The 27,186-nt window shown below is 41.4% G+C and overlaps 1 protein-coding gene across 3 annotated transcripts in view; it reads left to right on the top strand.

Annotated features, from left to right (window-relative positions):
• Nucleotides 1-27,186, top strand: part of LOC141801954 (kelch-like protein 29) — a 165,036-nt gene that overhangs the window by 131,156 nt on the left and 6,694 nt on the right. For all 3 annotated transcript variants that reach the window (XM_074685301.1, XM_074685300.1, XM_074685302.1), the window contains 3 exons: nt 1,050-1,232; nt 3,082-3,262; nt 20,018-20,211. In XM_074685301.1, the coding sequence (XP_074541402.1) occupies nt 1,050-1,232; nt 3,082-3,262; nt 20,018-20,211 (558 nt within the window). The remainder of the gene's footprint in view (nt 1-1,049; nt 1,233-3,081; nt 3,263-20,017; nt 20,212-27,186) is intronic.

Here is a 27,186-nt window from a genome sequence, read left to right as displayed (position 1 = left end):
TAGAGCTTGCACAGGTTTGTGAAGAAAAAAATGTTATTTGAATAATGGGGTCAACAGCGAGAGTTCAAGTACTCGATTGCTTGATTACCCTATGCAGAGGAACATGCACACAAAATTCCCATTGAAGGAAAAGGCTGGCTCACATATATTGCCCTCCAAGTGTCCAGGAGTCTGTGACGACAGTGCTGCCCCTTACACACAGCTCATTTCTGTGCAGCAGCTTGACGTCCTGTTTGCTCTCAGGAGCCTGCTGCTGAAGACTGAGACAACCTGAGACACACGTGTCAGCCTGCGTGTGTGTGTGTGTGTGTGTTTGGGATCACTGGTGTCTTTATGCAGCTGTTGGATTTTCCGGTATTTGTACATACATGTCAAAGCATTGATCAAGTGAGAAGTAACATGATTAATGTGTCTTAGGTACATTTATGGGTTTTTTTCAGCACAGGTGGTCATAACTTTTTTTTTTTCAACATGAGACACAACTTTACCAACAAATGCGAACAAATTGATCCTCATATTGATTTTTGAGTTTTTCTTATGCCCAAACAGTGTTCCATAGTGAGTGTGTGGAAAGTCTGTTCAGTGTTGTATCATGGGAGCAGAGAGGATAAGAAAGCTGCATCCAGGTGAACGACAGCTCCATCAGTCTTATTTATACTTTCCATTTAAATAAGAGGGAGCCTTATTTTTATTCTGCATTTTGTTTTTCATTTTCCTGACAAGTTTATTGACTCTGAAAAGACCAAGGCCAGTCTGTATTGAAAACAACAGACTCAGAAGTGTTTATGCAGCCTGTCAGGGCTTTTGCCTGAAATTAGGAAAGCATTATCGAAGTTTCTTCTTGAAAGCAAAACTAAACTCGAATGTCAGGCAACATGCTTCACAACACTGAACCACTCAGTTAGTGTCTGAAAGAGGCTGAGTGATTTTCGCTCTACAATAAGAGAGGCAGTTTTTCCTGATTGCCTCCTTTCTCACGCCTGTTCTCTTCCTTTTGTCCACACCAATCTCCCCCTCCCTTCGCTCTCCTCCTCCACTTTGTCCTGTAGGTGTAGCAGAGGTGATAGTGCTGGTTGGAGGGCGTCAGACCATCGGGATGAACCAGCGCTCCCTGACAGCAGTCACCTGTTTCAACCCCCAGAACAGTAAGTGGTACCCGCTGGCCAGCCTGCCCTTCTATGACCGAGACTTCTTCAGCGTCATCTCAGCTGGAGACAACATCTACCTGTCAGGTGAGCTGAATGTACTGCAGGACCATTGTAGCTTTTCTCTCAGTATTTAGTGACACAGAGCAGGAGTACAGTAAAAGTCTCAGGTTTGTCAAACTGAACAGAAACAGTTTTTAAAGGACTGTGGTGTTGAGAGGTTTCTCACCTCTTACACAGAAAGGTGTTGATGCTCAGCTCTGACGATAACTTTAATCTCTTTCTTATCAAAGAGTTCTTTAAAAATGACTTTTTCTGTTTACCTTTTCTGTAAAATTTTCCAGAGCTTGACTTTTCCCTCTCTCTGGGTTTTCAGCCTCTGCAGTGTTGTTCAGTTTATTTATTTCCACAGTGACACACTGTGCTCTCTGTGACTCCCTCTATGAGACACCTTTAAGTTGTTTCTCCAGAGACAGACTGAATTTCTCCCTCCATGGTCCATTTGTGCCAGAATCCCGCTAGCTGCTCAGACCTTGACGTTACAGCGTAAAAACTGCAGCAGGATTTGTCCTGCATGTTTCTCTCCTTTCTTTTCATATAAATGTTAATTTGTGTAGTGGTGTTGGAACAGGTTTGGGTCACCGAGTCATGGCTGATGTGACATGTCAAACATGTCTAATGACAGAGTGATCAGAACTGGAACAAACAGTGTAGATGGAAGACTTGTTCACTTGCAGCACAGGGACCAACAGCTGTTAATCAGTTCTCAGTTTTAAGTGTCCTTCTGTTAAATTTTGTAAACTTCTTGGAACAAAACATTTCATCATAGCTCAAGAATGATCAAGAAGAAGTATTGTTTTAAGGCATAGAATGGTTCACGAAATCCATTGTTCGGTTCCTATCACGGTTTTGTTGTCACGGTTTTTGGTTCTGTTTGGTGTACATTGTCGTCATTTTCAACACCTTTATTTTTACCATATACCCCAATAATCCACTATTAACAGATAATTTTTTTATCAATTATCTTGTGTAAAGTCATGAAAAACCTGAAAGAATGAGGCTGTTTCCCATTTCAAACATCATGAAAGCTGAGTGAATCATTGCTAGTTTGAATATGCCAACTCCTCAGTAAGGGAAGTCACTAAAAGCCACTAAATGATGCCGCTGTCTAATTTGCATAATTATCCATTTGCATGCAATTGTCATAGACTCTGTAGGAGAGAGAAATAACATGGGAGAGACAGAAAGCAGGTAAAACACCACATCATAAATATGTTTAGAAATACAAATAACTTTCTTCTGTCCGTTCTTGGTTTTTTTAATGTCTAAATATCAACCCTGCTCCTTTATCTGGGCTGGGGACCAGCAGAAGTGACCATAATGAGACACACACTTGTGTGATTTCATCTGCTGCAAGTGAGGAGGACTGTTTCTGTGTTTTAGATAGGGGAGGGGCTCATGATAGCACACACTGACCATTCAGGAGTTTAAACACGCTCTAACGTCAGACTCCAAACTCCAGAAAAGTCGCAAGAAATGTCATCTTTAAAAAAAACTCACCAGAGGTGTCTCAAATCTAATCTAAAATGCTCCCAGATGGCAGGACGACTTAATGCCACAGTGCACCCTATAACGCCGCTTTCTCTGCTCGCCATGCAAACAACACGCAAGCCTCCCCACACAACTGTCCCTCTGTATCCTTCGCTTCGCATTGCACATGCGTATGGTCGCCGCCACATAATCGCTTCAAACTAAGCTGTAAAACTAAGAAAAAAGAAAAACACGAACCAAACAGTTCTGTCTTTTTTCATAAACTGTTCCAGCCCTAATTGTTTCATATCAAAGCTTCGCTTAAGTTCCTCCATAAAGCTTCTTCAGTCGCATCTAATTTTTACCTGATATCACCACTTTTATCAACCTATCTTTTATCTTCCAGGCGGCACAGAGAGCGGTGTGATGGTGGCTGATGTTTGGTGCTACATGTCTCTGCTGGATAACTGGAGTCTGGTGTCGCGGATGACGGTGGCTCGCTGCAAACACAACAGCCTGGTGTACGATGGAAAGCTGTACACCATTGGTGGACTGGGAGTATCAGGGAACCTGGACCATGTGGAGAGGTGAGAGTCACACAGCATCAACAGCAGCCTGTCTCCAAACAACACACACCTCCAGCAGCTCCCAGCTGGTGACTGCAGCATGATGCACAGATTAATCATCATTTAAAGCCTCAAGTTGTCAAGGCTCTGCTTCACCTTCTTATTTTCTCCTCCAACCTGAGGTGTGAGTTTCAGCAAAGAAGCTTTCTCTTCCTGCACGGCAGAGTGAGATGAACCAAAGCAATCAAAAGAACCGAGTATACTAGTGCTGACCACTCATTACCTCACTGCTCAACTGATCTCTAGAGCTCTTCACAATGCACAGTCCTCCAAATGAAGCAGGCTACTTCGATATTTTCCCCCAAATGCCGCCACTCTGTCATAATGACGGCGTAGATGGAGAATTTGCTCTTTAAAGGAAACACATTTGATTCCTTGTCCCTGAGCTGCTTCATTTTAGAGCTGTCAGAGCATCATGAGCTTCAGGGCTGTGAAGAAATCAGTGTTTCAGCATAGGATGTGTTTGCATGTTTGTCTCTTTGTGCCTTCATGTGTGTTTCATGGAGGTAGTTAGAGGCCCACAGCAGCTGGACTCACTCATCAGCAGAGTAAAACTTTCGCTCTTCACAGAAATACCAGAGCCTGCTCTGCTTGGTTTGTCAGCCCCGTCCTGCTGTGTCAAAGGTCACGATGGCAAAGGAGGAATAACTGGAATCAGCAGTGTAGCTCAATTCCCAAGAAGAAAATGCTCAGTGCTCGGGTTTAAGCAGACAGTTTTTAACAAGAGGTCAGTTGTATGAGACAGTCTGATCATTTTCAAAGCTAATAGGTCTCTAATGAGAGAAAGTTTGGATGGTTTGTGAAAGAGGTCAAAGGGTTTGTTTCTGCCCGACTCAGGCTTTTATTTTGTCTTTTTCTGAAACATCTCAAGAGTCAGAATCAAGTCAGATGCTGTTGAAGCCCATGGTTTTTAAATTGGATGCATAAACAGAGAAGATTTGTGTTTCTTGAGAAGACACAGACTGCAGGATTTATGTTTAATTAGTGTTAGTCAGCTGGACAACACCGACAGCGTGAACCACCTTAATGAAGAGCGGGACATCTAAATGTATTAAATGTGATGGAAGCGACGGCCTGTCCTGGCAAAAGAGCATAGGCTTTGTAAAGGCTGAAACACTGCTGATCCAGCTGATCATGCCTTATATATATATATATATATATATATATATATATATATATATATATATATATATATATATATATATATATATATACACTAATTTTAATTTTTCTAAAAATTGGATGTCAGACCTAATGATGGGTTCCTTTCACATTTTAAACCATTACGTACCGATGCCCTGTATCTGGAAATCTGTACCGGTACTCAATGGTACCAATTTTCGGTACTTTTTTTGTGTTTGTGTGGTAAAAAATAAGAATTTCTTAAATTCTAAAGTATAAAGTTTTTTCAATTTAACATATTTATTCTCTAATATATAACCCTGCAATGATGTGTTCATGTCCAGCATGGAAAATTGCCTACTCTTCCTCTCCCAAACAGTCACAAGGATGCATTTAGGTACCCAAACGTGGTGCCTTCTGTTTTTACATGAATCGGTACTCGGTACTTTAACAGAATTTGGTCTGTACCTAGACAAGTACCCATCCCTAGTCAGACCACATGTCCCAAGCACAAAAACAACTCTTTGTTGAGTCTGTCAGGCAAAACTAATGTGTGGAGTTTCACATGATCAACAATAAAAAGGTTGTGGAGCATTTACTTGAATGAAAGCAGCTGAAATCTTTTAAGCATATGTAAAAAAAAAAAATCAAAGAGATGGAGTAAGTGAAAAATGGCTGTGATTTCCAGGAGCACTTGTAAAAATCTACCTTAACTCAACAGATTCAAAAAATAAATTAGATAAAACTCAAACAATAGGATTTTACTTTTTCTTTGAAGAACTATTTTGGTCTTAATCTCACCACTTTTAAAGATGATCAGGATCATTTTCAGTCCTTGTCTGGGGGTATTTGTTGTCCCCCTGCTTTATATCAGCCTCATCACCTGCTGATCTTTTATTTTGTAGCTAACTACCAGCTTTGGCAGGAGTGTCTCTGCTCTGAGACTCAGCTGGCTCTGCTACAGCTCAGCAATGTTGGACCAAAACTCTAAGGATAGTTGAAACTCCAGCAGGGAGGCAGCCAGTCCACAGCCAGACTAAACCCTGACCAGAGGAGGTAAAGAAGCTGTTACTCAAACCTTTTTTTTTTGTCTCTGCCACCAACAGGAGGAAGAGCTGCACAGGTCTCAAGAGCAGTTTGTAAAATGAAAAGCTACTGATATTCTGACTGTTAATCATGGACGATGTGTCTTTCAGTGTTTCTTGTTCCCCCAGTGCATGGGCCTCTGCATGACCCTGGGCTTTCTTAGGCGTTATTTCCTCCACCAAGGAGGTTGTGTTATTGGGAGAGGCTGTGAACAACATAACTCAAAAAGCAACAAACAGATCTTGATGAAATTTTAAGGAAATTTTCAAAATGGGATAAGGAAGAAGTGATTCAATTTTGGAGGTGCTCTGGATCACTGTCTGGATCCAGGATTTTTTTAAAGGTTTCTTTATCATCGTGAGATATGGCCTTTTTCACCATATGTGTATATAACTGCACGAGAAATGGTCAGATTGCTTTGCAAAACAAAACAAGACAAGGTCACCATAATTTGTGACAGGTGTAAAAGTACGATCTAAATCCTGGCAATATTCAATAACACCAAATTGTAGCAGATAGTCTGCTGAAAGAGAGTATAACATTAAAGTAGGACTTAAGGGTTGGTGACAATCACAATATGCTTGGCGGAGGTCTGTGCTCTCTGAGTGCTTTTCTAGTTTTTTATTTCATCCGATTTCAGCCAAGGTCCCCTACTCTCCAGCACCCAAACCTCCTGCCCTCATAGCTCCTCCATGTCTCTGTCCCCCTCACTGAGTGTTTCATTTTTCCAACCGTGAAATTTACCACTGTTCACAATCCTATCTCCAATCAGAGCCACCTCATCGCTGGTTACATTCAGCCTTTTTGGAAACAGCTGGAGCTTTCGTCTCTGCTCTCCTCAGTAATGACCGACAGATTTCTAGGGGCGGGAGCAGAGGAGCTCAGGAGGCTTGTAACTTGTAATCAGGTATCCTCGGCCTGCTCGCTCCTTTACATGTCGATCTTTTTGCAAACTGGTTTGATTGCAGGTGTTGAATAATTCACACGGATCTAATGATGCATCAGGCAGAGACGGTTTTGTTTAATTTGTTGTGGACTATAATCAGGTTTGTGAGTCCTCTAAGCTCTATTGCAAGTTAATATTGCATGAAGACTGTTAGCAACATGACAATGAGTATGGCTTCTAGCTCTTCCCATGAGGGATGATTGTCTGTTTGGCTAACAAGTCTGAAAGAGAAAGGAGCATGTGTTGTTTTCAGGTTCATTAACTTGCGACTGTGGTATAAAAGCACCAGCTCTCCACCACAGTGTGCTGGTGTTCTCCAGCATCTATAGCTCATCTCTGTGGAGGTCTTTGAGCTCCAGCCTTGCCTTGGTGAAATGCTTTTGTCCTCTCAAAAACTTCCTACACCTGTCTTTTAAATTGTGTTTTTTTCATCGAGTGGTGCTGTTAGAGCATAATGGACCATTTCAAGAGGCGAGAGGCCGATCATAATACCTCTAAGACCTTGTGCAAGTACTGAATTGCTGCCGGGAAATCTCCTCAACTCAACCCTGACAGTGAAGATGCGCTGAGATGGAGATTACAGACAGAGGTTTCATTACACTTTCCTCTGAACACACTCTTCTATAGACAACAAGAGTATGACAAACCCCACATGATTGCCATGGAAAGAAGATGTCACAGCTTTCCTTTGAATTTTACAAACATGAATCAAGATTTTGACAGCATGAAGCATTAGAAGCTGCAGCAGCCCCAGGTTCAACCAGTGAGCATGGCCCAATCAGTCACACTGGATTCAGTTAGTTATGTGAGGACCTGCTCAGTCCTTTCCCTTGGCCTCCTTCACTGGGTGCGTCTCAATGCGTTAACTTCGTGCCTCCTCCGCCCTATCTCCTCCGCAGAACCAGAAGCACTTTCTTAGTCGCCATTTTGAAGACTGTCCCAAAGCGATAATTGTGCTCAGAGGAGAGAGGAGAGAGGATGGAGGAGACTGATCTGAGCAATGATCAAGGAAACATGAGAGCTGTCTTTGCGGAAGTCTTTTCACTGACAGACACACCCCCATATGGAATATCACTCTCTGATTGGATGCTGCAGTGACTCAGACTTCTCTGCATGAAACTTCACAAACACAACAGAGTTTAATGAGAGAGAAAAGATGGAGCTGGAAACAGGCACTGAGGATCGTTCAGAAACGGGTCATAACTCTGGTAATAAAGTGTTTGTTGTAAGTTTAAAGCACAAATTACTGTACACAACCATCATCAAATCAATATAATAGAGTATTAATACTGAAAACTGCGATCTGTTAAATATCTTCCTGAAACACAATAAACTAGGTTGTATTAATACATTTCAAAGTTCATGATCTATAAATAATCTAAAAATTACGCATTTTACTGGTAAAGTGATCCATGAGCTTCTAAACAGCACACAAAATAAACAGAGCAGAATTTCTTCATGTGAATGTGTTTTTTAAACTGGTTAAAGGAGCAGACAAATCACTGTTACTATTTATGTTTGATCAGAGTTATTACATCGCACATGTGCAGACGCACAAACAGCTGTTAGAGCTGACTGACAGATGATCCAGAGGTGATCAGCTGATGCTGTCCTCACTGAAACACATCGATTCATGTGACGCTCCGAAGGAGAGGATGTCCCATTGCTCTAAAAACGAATCTCCTCCATCTTCTCTCCTCCCTTCATTTCCTCGCGTCTCTCTCATGCATCTCTGGTGGGAGGGACTAAGACGCAAGAGAACGACACAAGTGGAGGAAGGAAGGATGGAACTTTATCACTTTGAGACGCACCCAGTGTCTCTGCTGCAGTAATAGACTGTTGTGCACGTCTTTTATAATGTGTGGTTCCCTGTATCATGACACTGTTGGGAGCATAAAGCAACAGGCTAAGCCTCCCTGTTGAGCTGCTGCCCCCCTGCTGAGCTGATCTCTGCTACTGAGGATTAAATAACCAACAGCCCTGCCCCCTGCTGTTCTCTCAAGTCACCAGTGAAGCCTCCGAGCCAGTACCAGTCATATGGAAACCCTCCACTGTCCACCTGTTTTGATTTTCAAATCAAGAGTGAAGTCTGAACATTTTACAGTGATATAAATACAAAAACTGTCATCAAAGCATTGGATTCCAGCAAAGCAGGTTATGACAAAGAAGCTCATCCCCCAGGGCTTTAATTTCATAGACCAGGCGCAAGCGCAGGCGCACCTGCCCTGCGCCGGCCTTCGCCGTGTGGACAGGGTGTGACCAGCGCACTTTGCAAGTTTTCTGCAGTGCAAAGAGAGGCGCACTCAAGGCGCACTCAAGGCACACTCAAGGCGTACTCAAGGCGCACTCAAGGCGCACTCAAGACGCAGAGGAGCGCGTCTACGCCTCCCTCCACGCAAATGGCAGAGAGGGAGGAGAAAAGCCTTGAGTGGGTTTAACACAGCCGAGCGCTGTTTTCACCAATCAAATGAGCGCCTCTCTTCGCCTTTAAATGCGCTGCGGCCGAGGCGCAGCGTCTGATTGGTCTGACTGATCCCCGCCACCGCAGAAAGTGTGCTGGAGACGGTCAGAGCGTCCCTGAGGCTTTGTTGACATGAGCGCACATGTGCGCCTGTCGCCAAATTACAGCTGTGGATGGTGCGCTCTGCTTTGCGCCGAGAATAGACCAGGTTGGAGCTGGCGAGCTTTCAGCGCACTTTCTGCACTGTTTTCGGCACGAAATTGTCACTGCGTCACCATGAATCTGCCGACACCTCCCCCTGGTGCACCGTCACACCCATCTCTGCGCAGACGGTCTACCAAATTGTCAAATTGGCAGCCTATGGCAGTGCGCCACACTAAATTAACACTGCGCAAGGTGTGCCAGGCTTGCGCCCCCTGCGCTGCGCCACGAAATTAGAGCCCCTAGTGTGTTAAGTCTTACTTACTTATGTTCTTTTTTACTGATTGTACCCTCCACTTCCACACCTTTATTTAGATGATGGATGTATTTAGGGTCTGAGAAATAAAGACACTGTCTTTTCTTTATTGTCTTCTCATGGGGTGCTGAGGTCTCTGAGACATGGAGGAAGATGATGCTATGAGCATGTGTGAGTGTGTGTGTGTGCCTGACAGCTGTAGAGAAACACTGTAGAGCAGCATCTGTGCCTGAGGATGATATTAGTGAAGGCAGAGGGAGGCTGCAGGTAATGAGGAGTGTGAGCTGTGTGAGCTGTGTGTGCTTTGCTTCTCTTCGGCAATGAGCAGTTTGACTTTTTTGGCACAATTTCAAGCGAGTAACTTTTCTTGCCTTCATTCTGCTTCTGTGCTTTATTTCACCCTTTTCTTTCCCTCATTTAACTTCCAGCCCTCTGTCGGAGCCGTATATCCACTGACTCATTAAAAACAAGTGTAACAAGTGTCTTCCCTGTAAAGGTTTGAAGGTACATGTCTTTGTACCAGACTGTTTCAGTACAACACTGAACTAAAGAGAATGCTAAACCAGGGTCCCCACATTGACTGAAAACAAGCCCACCATGTAAGCCTCTGACACAGTTTTAGTTCAGAAACTTATTTAACATCTCAAAAATATACTCTTAAATTTGTCAGTGTTGTGCTGTGAGCTCACAGTGGTTATCTGTGATCATCAGTCTGTATGTGAGCAGGAGGGGAGGAGCTGTGATGAGCAGAGACTGCCCTCAGTGCAGTGTAGATGGCATTATAGATTAAAGGGCCAAAATGTCTCCTTCTGGACCATAGAAAAAACAACATTAAAATCCCCCCTCAGCTTCTAGTCCTGTTATAAAGTCCCAATCCCAAAAACCCAACTTTCAGCATAGCAGCGTTATGTCCAGTGAGGTGAGCAGTGATGCGTGGCTTTTCCGTATGTGCCTTTGTGAGCATACTTCTGTGTCAGCTCAGCCTGATGAAGCTCAGCAGGAGAAAGAGGCTGCAGCTTCATTAAAACTCAGAGAAAAGTCAGCAATGGTATTTGTCAATGACATGTCTAGTCTGGTACAAGTACAGGGATGAGTACCCTTCACATTTGAACTGGCAATACTGGTTGAACTGATGACTGGCAATTGGTATTGGTACTCAATGGCACTAATTTTTAGTACTTTTTGTGTGTTTATGTGGTTGAAAATATTAATTTTTTTTATGATAAGATGAGATTTTTTTAATTGAACATAATCATTTCTCATTGTATAAACTTCCAATGCTGTGTTATTTTCCAGCATGGAAAATTGCCTACTCTTCCACTCCCTCATAGTCACAAGGATGTGTTTCGGTACTGTTCGATTTTACATGAATCAGCACTTGCTACTACAGATAGAATTCAGTTCTTACTTACAAAAGTATCTAATTTGTTTAGGGTTTTTTTTGGTACCCATCCCTAACAACTACTAGGGATGGGTACAGAATTAGGAACTTTTCTAGGTACCTGAACTGAATTCTGTCAAAAGTACCAGGTACCGGTTCATGTAAAATCAAAAGGTACCATGTTTAGGTACCTAAATGCATACTTGTGACTGTGAGGGAGTGGAAGGGTAGCCAATTTTCCATGCTTGACATGAACACAGCAGTGCAAGGTTATTCAATTAAGAATAAATATGTGTGTTCAAAAAAATAGGCTATGTATTTTATTACTAAACAAATTGGTATTTTTTACCACAGAAACACAAAAAAAGTACCGAAAATTGGTACCTCTGAGTACCGGTACTGATTGCCAGGTACCAGGCATCGGTTTCAAATGTGAAAGGTACCCATCCCTAACAACTACTATATTTACCTGTTATGTGGAAAAAAGACATCTGATATTTACTTATTGATTGCAAAATCTGCCTAGAATTGGTGCTTGGGAAGAGGGTTATTTTATTAACTTTAATTCAAAATCTAAAAACGAGATCTGAGCAGGTCTACAAGGCTGAACTGCTAATGCTTTTATTAGTGAGTAGAAGCTCTTTAAATGGCTTGTGAGGAGTTTCTAAGTAATCTTGCAAAAGTCTTCCTTCCAGATATATGCCTGATAGTAATCCACATTTTAGATGAATGCCAGGACCTAACCAGGACTCACTAACGTCACACATTACAGACATGTCTCAGAGCACCAGACTGTCAGCTGCACCAAATATAGACAGGTACTTAACTACTTACAATCTGACAGTGTTTACTTGTTGTCTTGTTAGCCTACAGATATGTCGGCGCACTGGGCTGCCGATAGCGCCACATGTGATGTCACGTTTCAAACCATAGTGTTATGTAACTGTACTGACGTTGTATCATGTAAAAATTTGTCTTGAAAAAAAAAAAGTTTTGATCTTTTCTCCATTTAATTCCAAAACAAACAAACAATCTCACTTAAAGTAATTGACGACAGTGTGCGTGAGACTCCGGGCCAGAAGGTGGCGAGGCAGTCCAATTAAAACTGTATCATCATCAAAGCATTTTTAAGTTCCAAATACAAGGTACTGAACATACCGAACAGAAACTTTTAGAATTGTGTACCAAACACTCTGAAACTCTTGTGGACTTTTGCATCCCTACTTGACTGTATTCTGCTCTTGCTCTCTCTTAATTCGAACACCCTGTTTTTCATGCAGTCAGTGAGGTTGCAGCTATGTATTTCTGGGTAATTATCAGTTTTTGGGATGTGACAGGTTCAGCAGAGGTTGTAAGCAGACAGTTTGCTAATTTCCTTCTGAAGGAAGCAGCAACTGACCTTTAGAAGGCACATCCAAATATCCAAGCACCAACACACAGGGAGAGTTGGTCCCTGGAGGTTGGAGGGTTTGTTGTTATATATAGATTTGGCCTGAGTGTTAGAAAAGGTGAAGGTGCTTGTGTCAAAAGATGGCGCTGACACAGTGCTGTTTTTATTGTTTATTTTATAGGTCAGTTTGATGTGTTCACCAGCAGTTCTATTGTTTTATAAAACAAAAAAAGCCTTTCTTAATTGGTGAAATGAAGCAGCCCAGTAGGAGTTCACTTTACTATAATATATAATATAAGGATGTTCTGTTTAAATGCAAGCTTAAGCTTTTCATTCATAAATCATCTTTCAAAGGATTTCCAGGCATGCTAGCATCACAGCCCTTAGAAGATAAGGCTTCATCCATCCTCTGTAAGTGTAAAATAGCAATCATTGAACGTACACAAAGAGAGGAATCACAGATTGTGAATGTGGCATCGATTTTTTCAGTATATATGATGGACTAAAGCCACAGACAGCGAAGCAATCAGACTTTAAAATGTGCGTGTAGCCATTACTTTCCAGTAATATGTGTGTCAGTTTCAACACCCTGTCTCCCCACCCTTCACTAGAGGTGCTCCTCATGTCAGCCACCAGCACAGGGCCCACTTTGGTTATAAAGTGGGGTTTCACTCTCCCATCTCCCCTCTCATCTTGGAGAGCTCTGCTCAGTAATTGATGTATGACCTACACCACCGATGGCGCTTATGTCCTGCTGTCCTTCGTGACATTCCCATCCAATTAAATCTGCATCTGCATATTTTCACACACGCTCAGAGACACTGAAAGAGCACATATATATACCATAATCATTTTTTCTTGATAGTCTTTCGAGGAGCCTTTTTGGAGCCCGTTATGTAACAACAACCCAAAATGTGATAAAAGTTGTAATACAACCGGACATTTAATAAGTGGTCAATTATGTAACAAAAGTACAGAGCCCAAAGAAATGACCCAATTTCTGACAAGATGCTGAGCCCTAAACATAATGACATCTTGGGTTTCATTAAATTTTTATTATTACTACATTCAGGGTCGTTGTTAAAAATCAGGCTCAAGCCTGTTTGACTTTTCCCAATAAATAAATCAGATCTCTGAGGTTGATCTGGGTAAATGTACCTGTTTGCACACAAAACCATACTGTGTTGTCTTGCTTCAAAGATACAAACCTCTCTACTGAATTAGTTCAGTCACAGGGATAATGGCTAAATATTTTGGCCTGTGGATAGGCAGCTCTCTGTCTCACAACGATTAGTTGAAGGTGACACAAAATTGGCGGATCTATGTCCACCTGCGTCTCCATATGCTGCTACTGCCTGATGTTTCTGAGTGTGTGTGTCTCTGTGTCTGTGTGTTTGCAGAGTCTTTTGGCTGACCTTGCCTTCAGTCTCTCAGACGTACACTCTCAGGCTGTTCATACTGAGAGCAAGGCTCCATTAGATCTCCAGGTGTGGTTATAAATGATCTGCCAGGTGTGTGTAACATGAGCAAATAACAAACATCCTCTAACAAGAGAGATAATGAGTAGATCAGTAATATTTAAAACTACATGAGGGTGCAACTGTTTCAAATGTTTCAAAAACAAAAGGTCAAACTCCCTAAAAGGCTTCAGGAAAAAAATGTAAGGGGTCACAGAATTGTTAAAGGGATTTCAGTGAGAACCAGTCAGCTACATACTCCTACTGAATACTAAACACCTTAATCTGTCCACAACTTAACAACAAACTTAATACGTTAGAAGAGAGAAAAATGCATTTAAACTTCAAATCCAAACTTCTCCTTTAACTGTTCGTATTTTTACACCCTAAATGCTTCACCAAAGCTTGCAGTTAGAAGGTTTCATGTTCACTGATCGCTTCAAAGCTCTCTCATGTGATATACACTGCCCGGCCCAGAAAAAGGTCACACACTCTAGTATTTCATTAGATCGCCTTTAGCTTTGATTTCTGGCACACATTCGCTGTGGCATTGTTTTAATAAGCTTCTGCAATTTCACAAGATTTATTTCCATCCATTGATGATGGTAGTCTGATCACTGTGCAAAGTCTTCTCCAGCACATCCTAAAGATCCTCAATGGGGTTAAGGTCTGGACTCTGTGGAGGCCAATCCATGTGTGAAAATGATGTCCCATGCTCCCTGAACCACTCTTTCACAGTTTGAACCTGATGAATCCTGGCATTGTCATCTTGGAATATGGCCGTGCCATCAGGGAAGAAAAAATTCATTGATGAAATAACCTGGTCATTCAGTATCTTCAGGTAGTCAGTTGACCTCATTCTTTGAGCACAGACTGTTGCTGAACCTAGACCTGACCAACAGCAGCAACCCCAGATCATAGCACTGCCCCTACAGGCTTGGACAGTAGTCACTGGGCATGATGAGTGATCACTTCATCTGCCTCTCTTCTTACCCTGATGGCCCATCACTCTGGAACAGGGTTGAACAGGGCAAATTGAAGCCTTTTTTTCCAGTTAGCCTCACTGATTGCTGACTGGCAGCAGTCAGACTCTACCATCATCAGTGAAAGATCTTGGTGAAAAATGAATGCAACACTGGATGGAAGCAAATCTTGTGACATTGCAGAAGCTGATCAAAACAGTCTCACAGTGAATGCGTAATCAAAGCTAAAGGTGGTCAAATGAAATATTAGAGTGTGTGACCTTTTTTTGATGGTGAATTTTCTTTGGGCCAGGCAGTGTATTATCACACTTTTAAAAACAAGGTCTAATGTGGTACAATAGAGATAGCGTCTGATGGGAAAATGTCTATAAACCTTTTTATTTTCATGAAAAAAAAACTTGAATAAAATACATCAAATTCTAAAAGCCCAGCAGACAGCAGGGTGATAGTGGAGGTGTATTGTCATCACCCTTTTGTCCTTGTTTTCATTTCCTTTTGTTTTCTCTGATTTTTTTTTCCATTACTGTTTCCTCCTTCAGCTCTTTCTGCCTTTCTGTTGTTTTTTTTTTATTTTGCCTATTCTCATTTTGGATGATATTCAATCAAACATGCAGGACGGGTTTCAAAATCCCATTCTTTTGTCATAACAGACCATGCATTGTGTAAATGTGCAGCTAAGTTTCACCTTGAAAGATACATTTTAGCTGACTGTTTTGACTGCGTTTGTCCTTTTTCTTTCAAAGACTGTAGTGAATCTTGAGAAATAATGGTTCTCTCTCACATGGCTGCTAATGAAAATTCTTGGTGATCATGAAAAACATTAACATAAGCAACTGATGTCTGTAATTATGTGTAAATAGTTGAGAATGCCCTCCAGGCTGGAGCTGATCACTTAGTAGTCTCGTTTACCTCAGGCTGAATCACAACCTCTCAGTTCATTACTTGTGAGAGGACACTGGTATGAGGTAATATTTGTGCCACCAGAAACTGAATTTGAATCAAAATATTGAATGTTTAAAGCATGATGTGTAATGGAATTTAATGTTTTGAAATTGAATTATTTTTTTAATTGAATTAATTTTTTTAATTGAACTAATAGAAAAATACTAATAATTTGAAATTGCGTTTTATGAAAATTCAACAACAGACCTACAAACCTTTTGCCCGCAGACTTGTAGAGGGTGTCTGTGAATGTGCACGATTAGTTCCTTTACATGACGTAATGGTCATGCCGCTCTGAATTAACATTGACTTGTAAAACTGAATCTGCCTTTTGTGAATTTAAATTGAATTCTGTGTTTTTTTTAATTTTAAGTTTAAAAAGAGTTGAATTTTTATAGGTAAAATACAATTTCAAATTCAGTTTAAAAAAATAATTAAATTAAAAAAATAAATTCAATTTCAAAACCTTAAATTCCATTACACATCATGCTTTTCAAATTCAATGTTTTAATTCAAATTCAGTTTCTGGTGGCACAAATATTACCTTATACACTGGGGCTTTGAGGGACGAATAAATTATGTTATCGTGGAAAAGTTACTGAAAAAAACACAGAGATTATATAGGTTCAAAGATCTACAGAACAAATTAATTTGTCTTAATTGAGTTATGTAAATCTTTGTTTTAAAGAATGGTGCAGCACGTAAAAGAAATCCATCTCCTGTCAGCCTAGAAAAGCATAAAGTCAGGTGTGACTGTAAATTTCCACAGCACCTGTCAGACTTCACCTGTTTCTGATAAACATTGTGGTTCTGAGTCAGAGCCGTCTTTTAGAACAAAGGGTCAGAGAAACATTTGCAGCTTTCTTTTCATAAACACAATCTCACTGCGTGGGTGGCCTTTACTTCTGACAGACTTCAAGTTCAGGCTCTGTTGTTATAACGTCAGCCCCCAGTGCATGCTGGGAGCATTAACTTGTTTTTCTCCATCCAGATTATGTACTCAGGGGTAAATTTAACTGTGTTTCTGGCCTCTTTCTTTCATTCATAATCCATCTAGTCTTTGTATTTCTCTTTGTCCACACAACAGAACACAATCCTATATCACTTATTCTACTGCAGCCTTGAAGCATCTGTTTTTTTAATGATTGTCCCCGTGTGATGAAACGAGTGCTGTCAGAGGATGACACAGCTTCATGTAGCTGTAAGTCTTTGTGGAAGCAAAGCACAACATGTCGGTGGCTAAACTCCTACAAGTGTCACATAGAGAGCTTTAGAGGAAAACAAACCAGAGATGTCTTCTTTTGTTGTGAAGAACAGTGTTTTCTTTCCTGTCTCTTATTTCCCTCATCTTCTCTGCCTCAAAGATATAATCACTCCACGTACACCCACCATCTCAGGCAATCTCTTTAGTGTCAGTCTTGATGTCACGCTTCATTTGAAGTGCTTGATGGTGAATCAAAGTACAAATGGATTCAGTTACATTCATGACCTCTGAGGGTCATGTTGAACTCTGAGTTTCTTTTGACCGCTCCGTCTTCCTCTTCATCTGGATTTCTATTCATTTGACGCATGAATGCTGCATTTATTCAACATTAAATACAACTTATTTTCAATTCAGGCCTCACCACAGGAGATGAGACGGGCTTTAAATGAGTGCTCTTTTATCTGACAAAGCTGAAAGAAAATGGTTATTATTTTGTTTTATCTGAGTCTTACTGTTTAAAAAGAGATCAGGGCTTTGTTAGAAACAGGTAATCTTTAGTTTCTAAACACCTCGCCGAATAGGAAAGATGTTCTGATCAAAGCACAGGACAATTTATTAAGATTATCAGTTAAAGCTGTAAATTAAATGTTGACTCAATTTTTAATTTGCTTCAGATTTTGTGTTCCTGCTCCAGGGTAGCAGAGACAGTGGACCTAAAAACTGACAAAAATTGTTATCTAGTGAATTTTTCTTGCCAACAGCTGCTTTATACAAATCAAGCCACAGCCACACGTTAATGTTACTTTGGGATGTGATTTGGCCACTTAGGAAATTGTATGCCTGTAATCCAACCCAATTATATCTGCACTCTTAACCACTGTCGAGGTGTGACAGAGTTGTAATCACTAACTATGTGTGCCTGCTGTTTGGAGCTTGGCTGGAAGCCATTCTTTGTATACAACAGCTTTTTTGTTTCTCAAGCAGCTGCATCTCAGAACAAGGTTAGTGAGGACGATGAGAAAGAACCAAAGCAGAGAATCAGGTTCATTATCAAAATAATGAACAGAAAGGTGAGGAGAAGCTTTAACTGCAGACACAGGTGGAAACTCTCAGTGGGTTCTACTCTGCAAGCTACTCTAACTCTTGGTGTGCTTTCATTTCTTTCCTTAGCTAAAAAAACAACTGTGTCCAGAATCAAAAAACTGAAACTTTTGAATGATCAAAGGTCCCATATTATGCTCTTTTTCTGCAGTTTAATATGGATCTTTGATGTCTTCATGAAATGGTAGTAACATGTTTTGGTCCAAAAAGCCAATAAATAAAGCACAGCAGCATTGTTTCCAGGCTCTCATAGCCCCTCTTTTCAGAACGCTCTGATTTAGTGGGCGTGACCTTCATATGTAAATGAACCACTGCTGATACCGCCCACTCTTCCACGTCACTGAGAGCGGTGCCACGAGCTCCGAGTGCACAATGTTTAGAAAACAGCGAAGCTTGTTTACCGTAACATTACAGGCTAAAACAACAGGCTAACTGCAGCTTAAGTTAGCATCCTGAAGCTAACACAGAGACAGGGGGGACACTGAGGAAAAGCTCTTACATCTGCTCCACAGCACACAGTATTTAAAATACTCACATTTCCAGGGTCCGAGGTTTGTTGACGGATGTTTGGTAATGCGTCTGGATTCAGGACCAGTCTATTCGCTAGCCCTCTGTTGTACTGTCCAAAGTGAAGTGAAGTGACTAGCACACACATGCACAGTTTTACTGAGTGTAGCTGGCACATTTCCTTGATAAATGAACTCTAGCCACTTAGTCTTGTCTTCTTCCAAGATGGGAAGCTTGTGTATGGAACTATGTGGCTGTGTACAGCCAAAAACAAAGCATTGATTGGTCTTCAACTTCAGCATTCTCCTCCCTGCTGCAATAGAGGGGAGTGGGCGGGGAAGGGGCTCGGGGGCTATTTAACAGACTAGATAGTTATAAGTTGCTGCACAGTGGTGTAACGGTTAGCGCTGCAGCCTCACAGCAAGAAGGTCACTGGTTCGATTCCCAGCTTAGCTGTTGTGCTTTTCTGTGCAGAGTTTGCATGTTCTCCCCGTGCATGCTCCTCCAGCTTCTTCCCACAGTCCAAAAACATGCTTTGCCCATAGGTGTGAGTGTGTGAGTGAAAGGTTGTCTATGTGTCAGCCCTATGATTGACTGGCGACCAGTCTAGGGTGTACCCCGCCTCTCACCCAATGACAGCTGGGATAGGCTCCAGCCACCCGCGACCCTGAACAGGATAAGCGGTTAAGAAAATGGATGGATGGATGAACAAATACATTTTTGACAACTTCATAGCCTCAGATCAGTCAAAGAAATCTCTCCCTTTGACCTTTCCTCACTCCTTTCCTCTGCTCCTTTCTGAATGATAAAACTCTCTGCGTCATCCTGAGACATATATCACTCAGTTTCTATCAACTATACAAGTGTGCCTGTCCCTACACTCTACTTTACGACCTTCCTCCATTTCTTCTCCAAGAACGCACTTTTCGGACTAACAAATCTAATTTACATCTTTCAAACAACAGCTCCAAGGCTGCTTTGATCAGCAGCTCATGGACACAGGATTACACTCTGAGACATCACACAGGTGGCAAAAAACATTAAAAAAACACACTTAACACTTACAAAAAGTCAAGAAGCAAACGCCTGCTCCACCACTGACAAACACTCAGTCCCATTAGTCAGTGTCTTGTTCACAGTGCGTTGAGCCTTTCGTCAGCAGCATCTGTTTGAGCTGGTCTGGGTCTGCTGAGTTTTTGGCTCTGTGTGAAAGTCTCTGCCAAAGACGGCTCAGTGAGAGGTCGAAAGCTCGGTGCTGACACACAGCCCAACTCCAGAGACTAATGTGTTGTAGCTCCAAACATATGTTGCTCTGTGTAATTGCTTTAATTGCTGTCATTGTGGTTAATGGTTGGTCTTTTTCCTCTTCTCTGCTGATTATGTCTGTCAGCCCAGCAGCCAAAATAGCATTTCACTGTGAATTCAGCACAGTGGGGACTTTTAGATTAGAGTATTTTGTTCATAATTGGCATGTGTGTGGGTCTAAATGGCTGACAGGAAGATTTCATTAGTCATTTGAGGTTCTATAATAAAATCAAAGAATCATCATAGTGGATTTCTTAAAAGTCTTAATCTGAGATTTGCATATCCTCCTGTGTCTCTGAGTGCTTCCTTTTTTATTCAAAAAGTGCAGGATTTAATAAAAATATAAAGTATGAAAATCCTTTTCCTTCCTCTAGGTACGACACAATCACCAATCAGTGGGAGACGATCGCTCCTCTGCCTAAGCCGGTCCATTCAGCAGCAGCCACAGTGTGTGGAGGGAAGGTCTACGTGTTCGGGGGAGTGAACGAGGCCGGCCGCTCAGCAGGTGTACTGCAGTCATACGTACCACAGAGCAACACCTGGAGCTTCATTGAATCACCTATGATAGGTAAGACAGGTGAAAACACTCACAGTCTAATCTTTGGCAGTTGCTCTTTTTCTGCAGCACAGCAAGGGTTTTGTCCCCCTGTGGGGTGGTGGGTAAAATCGTGTGCAGCAGTTAAATGTATCATAGTTCATCAGTCACATGCTTTGCTGTTGGTCCTCTTTGAAAAAAGAAACTCCTTTTCATGTCCGTTGTTGCTGTAAAGATGTTTGGTAATGAACCCCTCCTCTCAAGTTCTCTGTAAAAGACATAAACTACATATTTCTTTAAATTGTCACATGGAAAAAAATCATTCATATTCTTCCTTGGAGATTTTCAAGCATAGAAAAACAGTCCACAGAAAATTAGGTGACTGACCAGAAACAACACTTTTGTTTTTCTCCATCTCAATGTGAGAAGTGATTCTTATTAAACCCTCTGACATGTTATTGGCCGAACTCAGCAGTTACTCATTTCACAAATCTGCAGCCACATACCAGCCAAATCCATCGGGGACTTGTGAGGAACTCAACAACAACAGAAACACTCAAACTAAGCTGCCATTACTCCGGGCTAGCAGCAAAAACACACTGAGTACAGCTCTCCTCAATTGAAAACACTGACAGCTGTAAGCCTCGTATTGAGATCTTATCCACTGGCAGGTCTTTGTGTAAAAAATACATCTTTGAAAGGTTCAGCACAGCAGGGGGATGGTTGCTGTTAACTTATGAACTTATCAGAAATTTTACATGCTAGAAAAAAATATTGCCCTGAATAAAGTTTTGGGGGGATTTTTTTAAGAAAGCAGCAGTTTGACATTTCTGAATAAGGCCTATCATTATAGCCATAGTACAGCAGATGCGATTGATGTCACTGTCATAAAGCAACAACCTGCAGGTGAACGGCTTAACTTAGCTTAGCAGGAAAACTTACATGTCTTTCTGTGTCAAAGGTTACTGATGCGCCCATCACTCTGGAACAGGGTTAATCTGGACTCACCAGACCACATGACCTTCTTCCATTGCTCCAGAGTCCAATCTTTATGCTCCCTTGCAAATTGAAGCCTTTTTTCCCAGTTAGCCTCACTGATTAGTGGTATTCTTAAGGCTGCACAGCTGTTTGGTCCCAATCCCTTGAGTTCCCTTCATATTGTGTGTGTGGAAATGCTCTTACTTTACTTTCAAACATACCTACGTTCTACTGTTGTTTTTCTTTCATTTGATTTCACCAAACGTTCAATCAATTGCACATTTCTTCCCTGAAGACGATGGGTCCACACTATCCTTCCAGTTTTTAATAATGCTTTGGACAGTTCCAGTTTTAGTAGTTTCTGCAATCTCTTTAGATGTTTTCTCTGCTTGATACATGCTGATGATTTGACCCTACTGTTGTTTCGCTAAGGGGAGAAACAACTGCAACAGTTGGGGTTAAATCACCTGTTGCCAGCTGAAAGGTAATCGCCCATGCAGTAATTATCCAGGCTCCTACAATTTTTTTTTCTCGTCCTTTTCCAAGACTAATTTCTTTAACTCACCCTCTTCCTCCATCAGTCCAAGCTGTTTCTCGACTTTTGTTAAAGGGCAACTCTGGTTTTTTGACACCTGGACCTTATTTATAGGTGTGTGCATGCTCATATACTCACTCAGACAAACATCGTGCAGCTTGGAGTCCTTCAGAAGTTATTAGATCCAGCTGATTTTAGCCGCACTTAGCGGGGGCCACGGCAAGGGAGCTTCAGCGCGGGACATAATCTCTGCAAAATCGCTCAATTTGGCTATATTTTTTCATCCATCACTATCCATCGTTATCACAAACACACTCCTCTTCTGTTGCCATAGGCGAACACTGTCCACCAGTTCGCATTGAGTCGTGGACGTGCTCCTGTTTGTTGTTCTTGAGCCAGCTCTTCGTCTCTCTCCCTCTGCATCCTTCTTTCATGGAGCTCCTCGTCCGTGTACTCAGGCTCAAACCGGTAAGGACAACCGTCAAACTCGAAGTCGTAGTCTGAAGACGGCAGACGCTGACTTTATGATAACACTGGCGATGGATGAATAAAAATAGCCGAGATGAGCGATTTTGCAGAAATTATGTCCCGCGCTGAAGCTCCCTTGCCGTGGCCCCGGCTAAGTGCGGCTAAAATCGGTGTCAAGTGTCAAAAAACCGGAGTTGCCCTTTAACTCCTGGGACATGAAGTTTAGAGACTGCTTAATCTCCTCCATGTCTTTGGCTTGAGGCTTCTTAGGTGGCATTTGGGCAAAAAATTAGAGTTCGTTTTTAAAAGTTACAGACAAAACCTGTGACTTCAGGCGGAAGATGCTGACTCATGAGACGCTGAGTGGAGTGTGAGCCTGAGATTTGCTTTGTTAAAATCCAGGTGACAACTATTTTTTTTCGGACAGGCAGTGCATGTAAACACAAAGCACAAAGACGCAAGCACCACCCACACACACACACACACACACACACACACACTCACACACACACACACACACACACACACACAACCATTCACACATGAAGCTTCCCAAAGCCTGGGTATCCAACAACCCCCCAGTATTACACAATATGTTTCCACATATATATTCATACATCCTATACAATACATACCCACATAGTGTTCACAGCATCATGACACGACATACATGACATTTCTTTTCCAATTCTTGGAGTAGTAAAAAATAAATGATCAGTACTTTTTTATGGCGGGAAATTAAAATGGATACAACCTATGAAATTTTCTTCTGGCTTTGTGAGCTATCTGATTCAGGACTCAAACATTAAGGAATTCTGGGTCTTGTATGGCACCTTAGATCAAATCTGCTAAGACTGTTACATACGTTTTTCAGAGGTCGAAGGTTTGTGTCTGCAGTAAACTTGAATGCAACCAGCGCTTGGATGTTTTAACAAGGGTTGTGTGCCCAGCTTTGGACTGAATAACCTAAGTCACATCTAGTGGTACAACAGAGACAGCTCTGCCCCAGTAAGTAAGCAAATATTCAGATCCCTAATTCAGAAATCTGAAACAGAAAAAAAAGTGTCATTTTAATTTTATCACATTTTCCTCACAGAGATTGTATATTATATGACCTCATTTAACATGTTGGCACAGGATAGAAAATCAGGGCAAAGATCTGTCCAAATATTTTACAAAAAAAGTGAATTTTTATTCCAGATAGTGACATTTAGTTGCTGCAGGCAGCATTCAGAGCAGTAGCTCTCAGAGAGAAACACCGTGTCAAAAATGTGTAAATTTGAATTCCTAATTTCCTGACAGGAAGTTGATCTCATGTCATAACGCTCCAGCACAGAAGCTCTTTCCTCAGCTCCGCTGCCAGAAAACTTGCTCTCTGTTGTTAAAGCGTTTTCTGAGCAGGACTACTGCGAGCAAAATTATGATTATATAACATGTGAGTGTGTGTTTGTGCTGAAAGCTGATTGGTATTAAAGAGCTGGCAGAGCAGCTGGCAGGAGGAGGGATGAGAGAAAAGTCTCCTGACCTGATCTCAAACCTATCCCAGGCAAACCGTTAACTCCACACATGTATGAATTATGTAACAAGCTAGGAGGCCGCTTCACCTGTGTGTTTGAGTGTGTCAGCTTGGTGTGTTTATGTTATGTTTGTGTGTTAACGACATAAACAGACAAGCTTCCATCTGTCAGTGTGTGATGATCCTGCGTCTGACAGCCGATGAGCCAAAATGATGATGGACAGATTTATTCCTTCTTGTGAAATTAGGCTGCCAGTGATTTTAGTGAGACAGCAATGAGTGCTTCTCCACCACCCTCTGATACTCCTTCCCTCCTTCCCTCTAATTTCCATCTACACAGACCTCCTTCTGTATTTCCTCATGGTTTCTTAACTCTTGTCTTATCCACTGACATTAATACAGCTCTGTCTGTTTCCCCCTCTGCATGGACAAGTTTTGCTAGAATTACTCTTTAACAAGTCTGTTGAGATGTGACACCTGTAGATCTGCTCATGGGTGTAAATGAGCCTTTTCACATATTGTATACTTTGAGTCTTTGTTACTGTCCTTTTAAGGTAAAAACACACAGAGAGCTGTGATACAAAGGGTTTGACATGTCTCAGAACAAACAGTCACACAGATGACTCACAGGCCAAAAGGCATGACTTAAAGAGCCATTATGAAGGTGGAGAGAAGGAAAAGTGATGTTTTTCTATAGATACTGTTCCTCATAAGTCATGTTGTCTGTCAAACTGAGTGATATCACACCTTCCTCTTCCTCTGCTGTCATCATCTTTTCAAATGCCACCCTCAATATGACCATACACCATATAAAGAAGAATATTGTTCCTATAATGGAAAATCTTTCACGGAGGCGTACTGCTGCCATGCCAGAAAAAAAAAAAAAAAAAAAACGTCATAACTTGACAAATTTCGCATCATAACATGATACTGCATCATCACATTATTTCATGAAACTGAATTTTCACCTATTTCATGATACTGAATTATGACCAGAGGTAGTCAAAGTACTCACCTCCAGTACTTGGGTCAAAGTACTGATACTAGTGATCAAATCTTATTCCACTACAAGCAAAGTTCATTCATTCATCCATTCATTTTCCAAACTGCTTATCCTGTTCAGGGTCGTGGGTGGCTGGAGCCTATCCCAGCTGGGTACACCCTGGACTGGTTGCCAGCCAATCGCAGGGCTGACACAGAGACAGGCAACCATTCACACACACTCACACCTACGGACAATTTGGAGCAGTAGTTTTCAAACTTTTTTCAGTCATGTACCCCCTATGATGTGTTTTTTTTTTTTTTTTTCGGCCAAGTACCCCCAAACATGCGCATAGCAGTTTTGGATGGAAAAAAGAACATAGCACTGTACTTTTAGTGTCTGTTGAATATGATATTAAATTTATGAACTTAAACTTATATTGGATTCAAACATTGATTAGATAAATGGTGATAAAGGAATTTTGTTTGGTTGCCATTTTTTGAATATACATCTTTGAATCTTACGTACCCCCTGGGGTACACATACCCTATTTGAGAACCACTGGTTTAGAGTGTTCAATTAACTTGATGAGCATGTTTTTGGGAAGGAGGAAGCCAGAGTGCCCAGAGAGAACCCACAGGGATGGGTAGAACATGCAAAGTCCACACAGAAAGGCCCACCAGCCAAGCTGGGAATCAAACCAGTGACCTTCATGCTGTGAGGCTGCAGCACTAACTGTTGCACCATTGTGCAGCCACAAGAAAAAGTTGCTCAGTAAAAATTTCACTCATTACAGTACTGAAGTACTCACTTTTAGAAATAATCAAGCATTCAAAAGTACAAAGTACATTCCCTAATGTCAGAAAATTGCTTTATTGTTTTCTCAGCAGCTACAATTCTACTTTCAAGAACTTGTTATCCTGTTGAACCATTTCGCAACATAACACATGCATTAATAAAATCTGCAAACCATATACAATATCCATCCCGCATTTTTTTTGTGTCAGTGGAAAGTGATGGAAATCCCAAAAAGATTTCCGAAATCTCAAACATGGAGCTGAGATGCCATGAGTGGGCTGGTTCCTCAGCCTGGGTTTCTCCTGCAATTGCCAAGTTTTGTTTGAATGAAGGCAGGAGAGCGTGCCACACAAAGTGAGGATGTCGTATTTCTAAATCCATCCCGGGTATGAGTGACTGTGATTGGTTCCTTTCTGTGACAAGCACAGCATGTAGCCAATTGCATTTAAGAAAAAAAAAACAAAACACAGACAGCTGATGACAAATCAATGCTGAGCCTAAAAGGAACAGCAGGCGTCCTAGAAATGTAGTGGAGTCGAAAGTACAATACTTGTCTTTGAGATGTCAAAAGTTAGGAGATTCCCAAAAAATAAAAACTTAAGTAAAGTACAGACACTCAAAAAATATACTTAAGTACAGTACATACTCTGTTATTGTCCACCACTGATTATGGCATTAATGTAGTAAAAAGCAATTACCATTCAGTGCCTCTGTCTTTGCCAGGACACTCTTGAAAACAAGAATTTTAATGTCAATGAGGTTTTCTTCTGGTTAAAAAAAAGGTTAGCTAAATTGAGAAATAATAAATTTCCATGTAGGAACCTTTGTGGGTTAGTGGTTGCTCAGGGGCCAGTAAATAAAGACAGAGTTAACCTGCATGAAGCATCTGTTGCTATGGTCTGTTGTCCAAATGATGGTTGCCTCCAATATATCTTTACGCTACAAATTAAAAAACCTGTCGGTTGTAACAAGACTAGTTTTTGGCAGCTTGTATTTATGGAGTCTCTCGTGCCCCTTCAGCTTGTAGATGATTAATGAAACTACCTCCAAAGGGTCGGACTTATTCATACTTTTGAAGAGCGTCATGCTTTTCAAAATCTGTCTCAGTGTTTGCATCATTTCATCATCCACAGTGTTCAGTAACCGCAGAATCCCCCCCTGTCGTAACCCAAGCATGAAGTCGAGTTAAACACAATCAACAATATAAGTCTAACAATAAAGTAACCACATTATGACAAGACACATCATTTTTACTTTCTGAGGTGAAACTTACCACGTTACAACCTGATGAGATTTTTGTTAAATTTCTGGCATGGTAGCAATTCGCTTACATGGTTTTTGATGCTTCCCTTTGTGTAATCTCGTGTCAGCTTCCATCAACAACAACTGAAGCTTCTTTGTCCTCTCCTGCTGCTCCCTCGTTCGCCCTCGTTCTGTCCGCAGGGACACAGGAAGCAGCAGAGGACACCCAGCACCTCGTCCCTGATCCTTCAGAAAAGATTAGCTTCTTTGTGTTGATGCTGATCGCACATTTCCTGACAGTTTTGAGATGATGGTTGCCATTTGTGATTCTTTATCAGATGTAGAGGATTTATCCTGATCTGTACAGTAAACAGTGTTAGGAGAGTTCGCTGTGTTGTGATGTATTGGTCCTCAACGGTTTTGTACGATCAGATATGTGTTGTGTTGATGCAGGAATCAGATAGGAAAGGAAGTGAGGAAACAACAAGG

The sequence above is a fragment of the Halichoeres trimaculatus genome, unplaced genomic scaffold (assembly GCF_033239565.1).
Source record: "Halichoeres trimaculatus isolate MK-OKI-2021-1 unplaced genomic scaffold, fHalTri1.1 fHalTri1_scaffold_13, whole genome shotgun sequence".
NCBI lineage: Eukaryota > Metazoa > Chordata > Actinopteri > Labriformes > Labridae > Halichoeres > Halichoeres trimaculatus.
The sequence above is the reverse complement of the archived record's forward strand: the minus strand, read 5'-3'. Positions and strand labels throughout refer to the sequence as shown.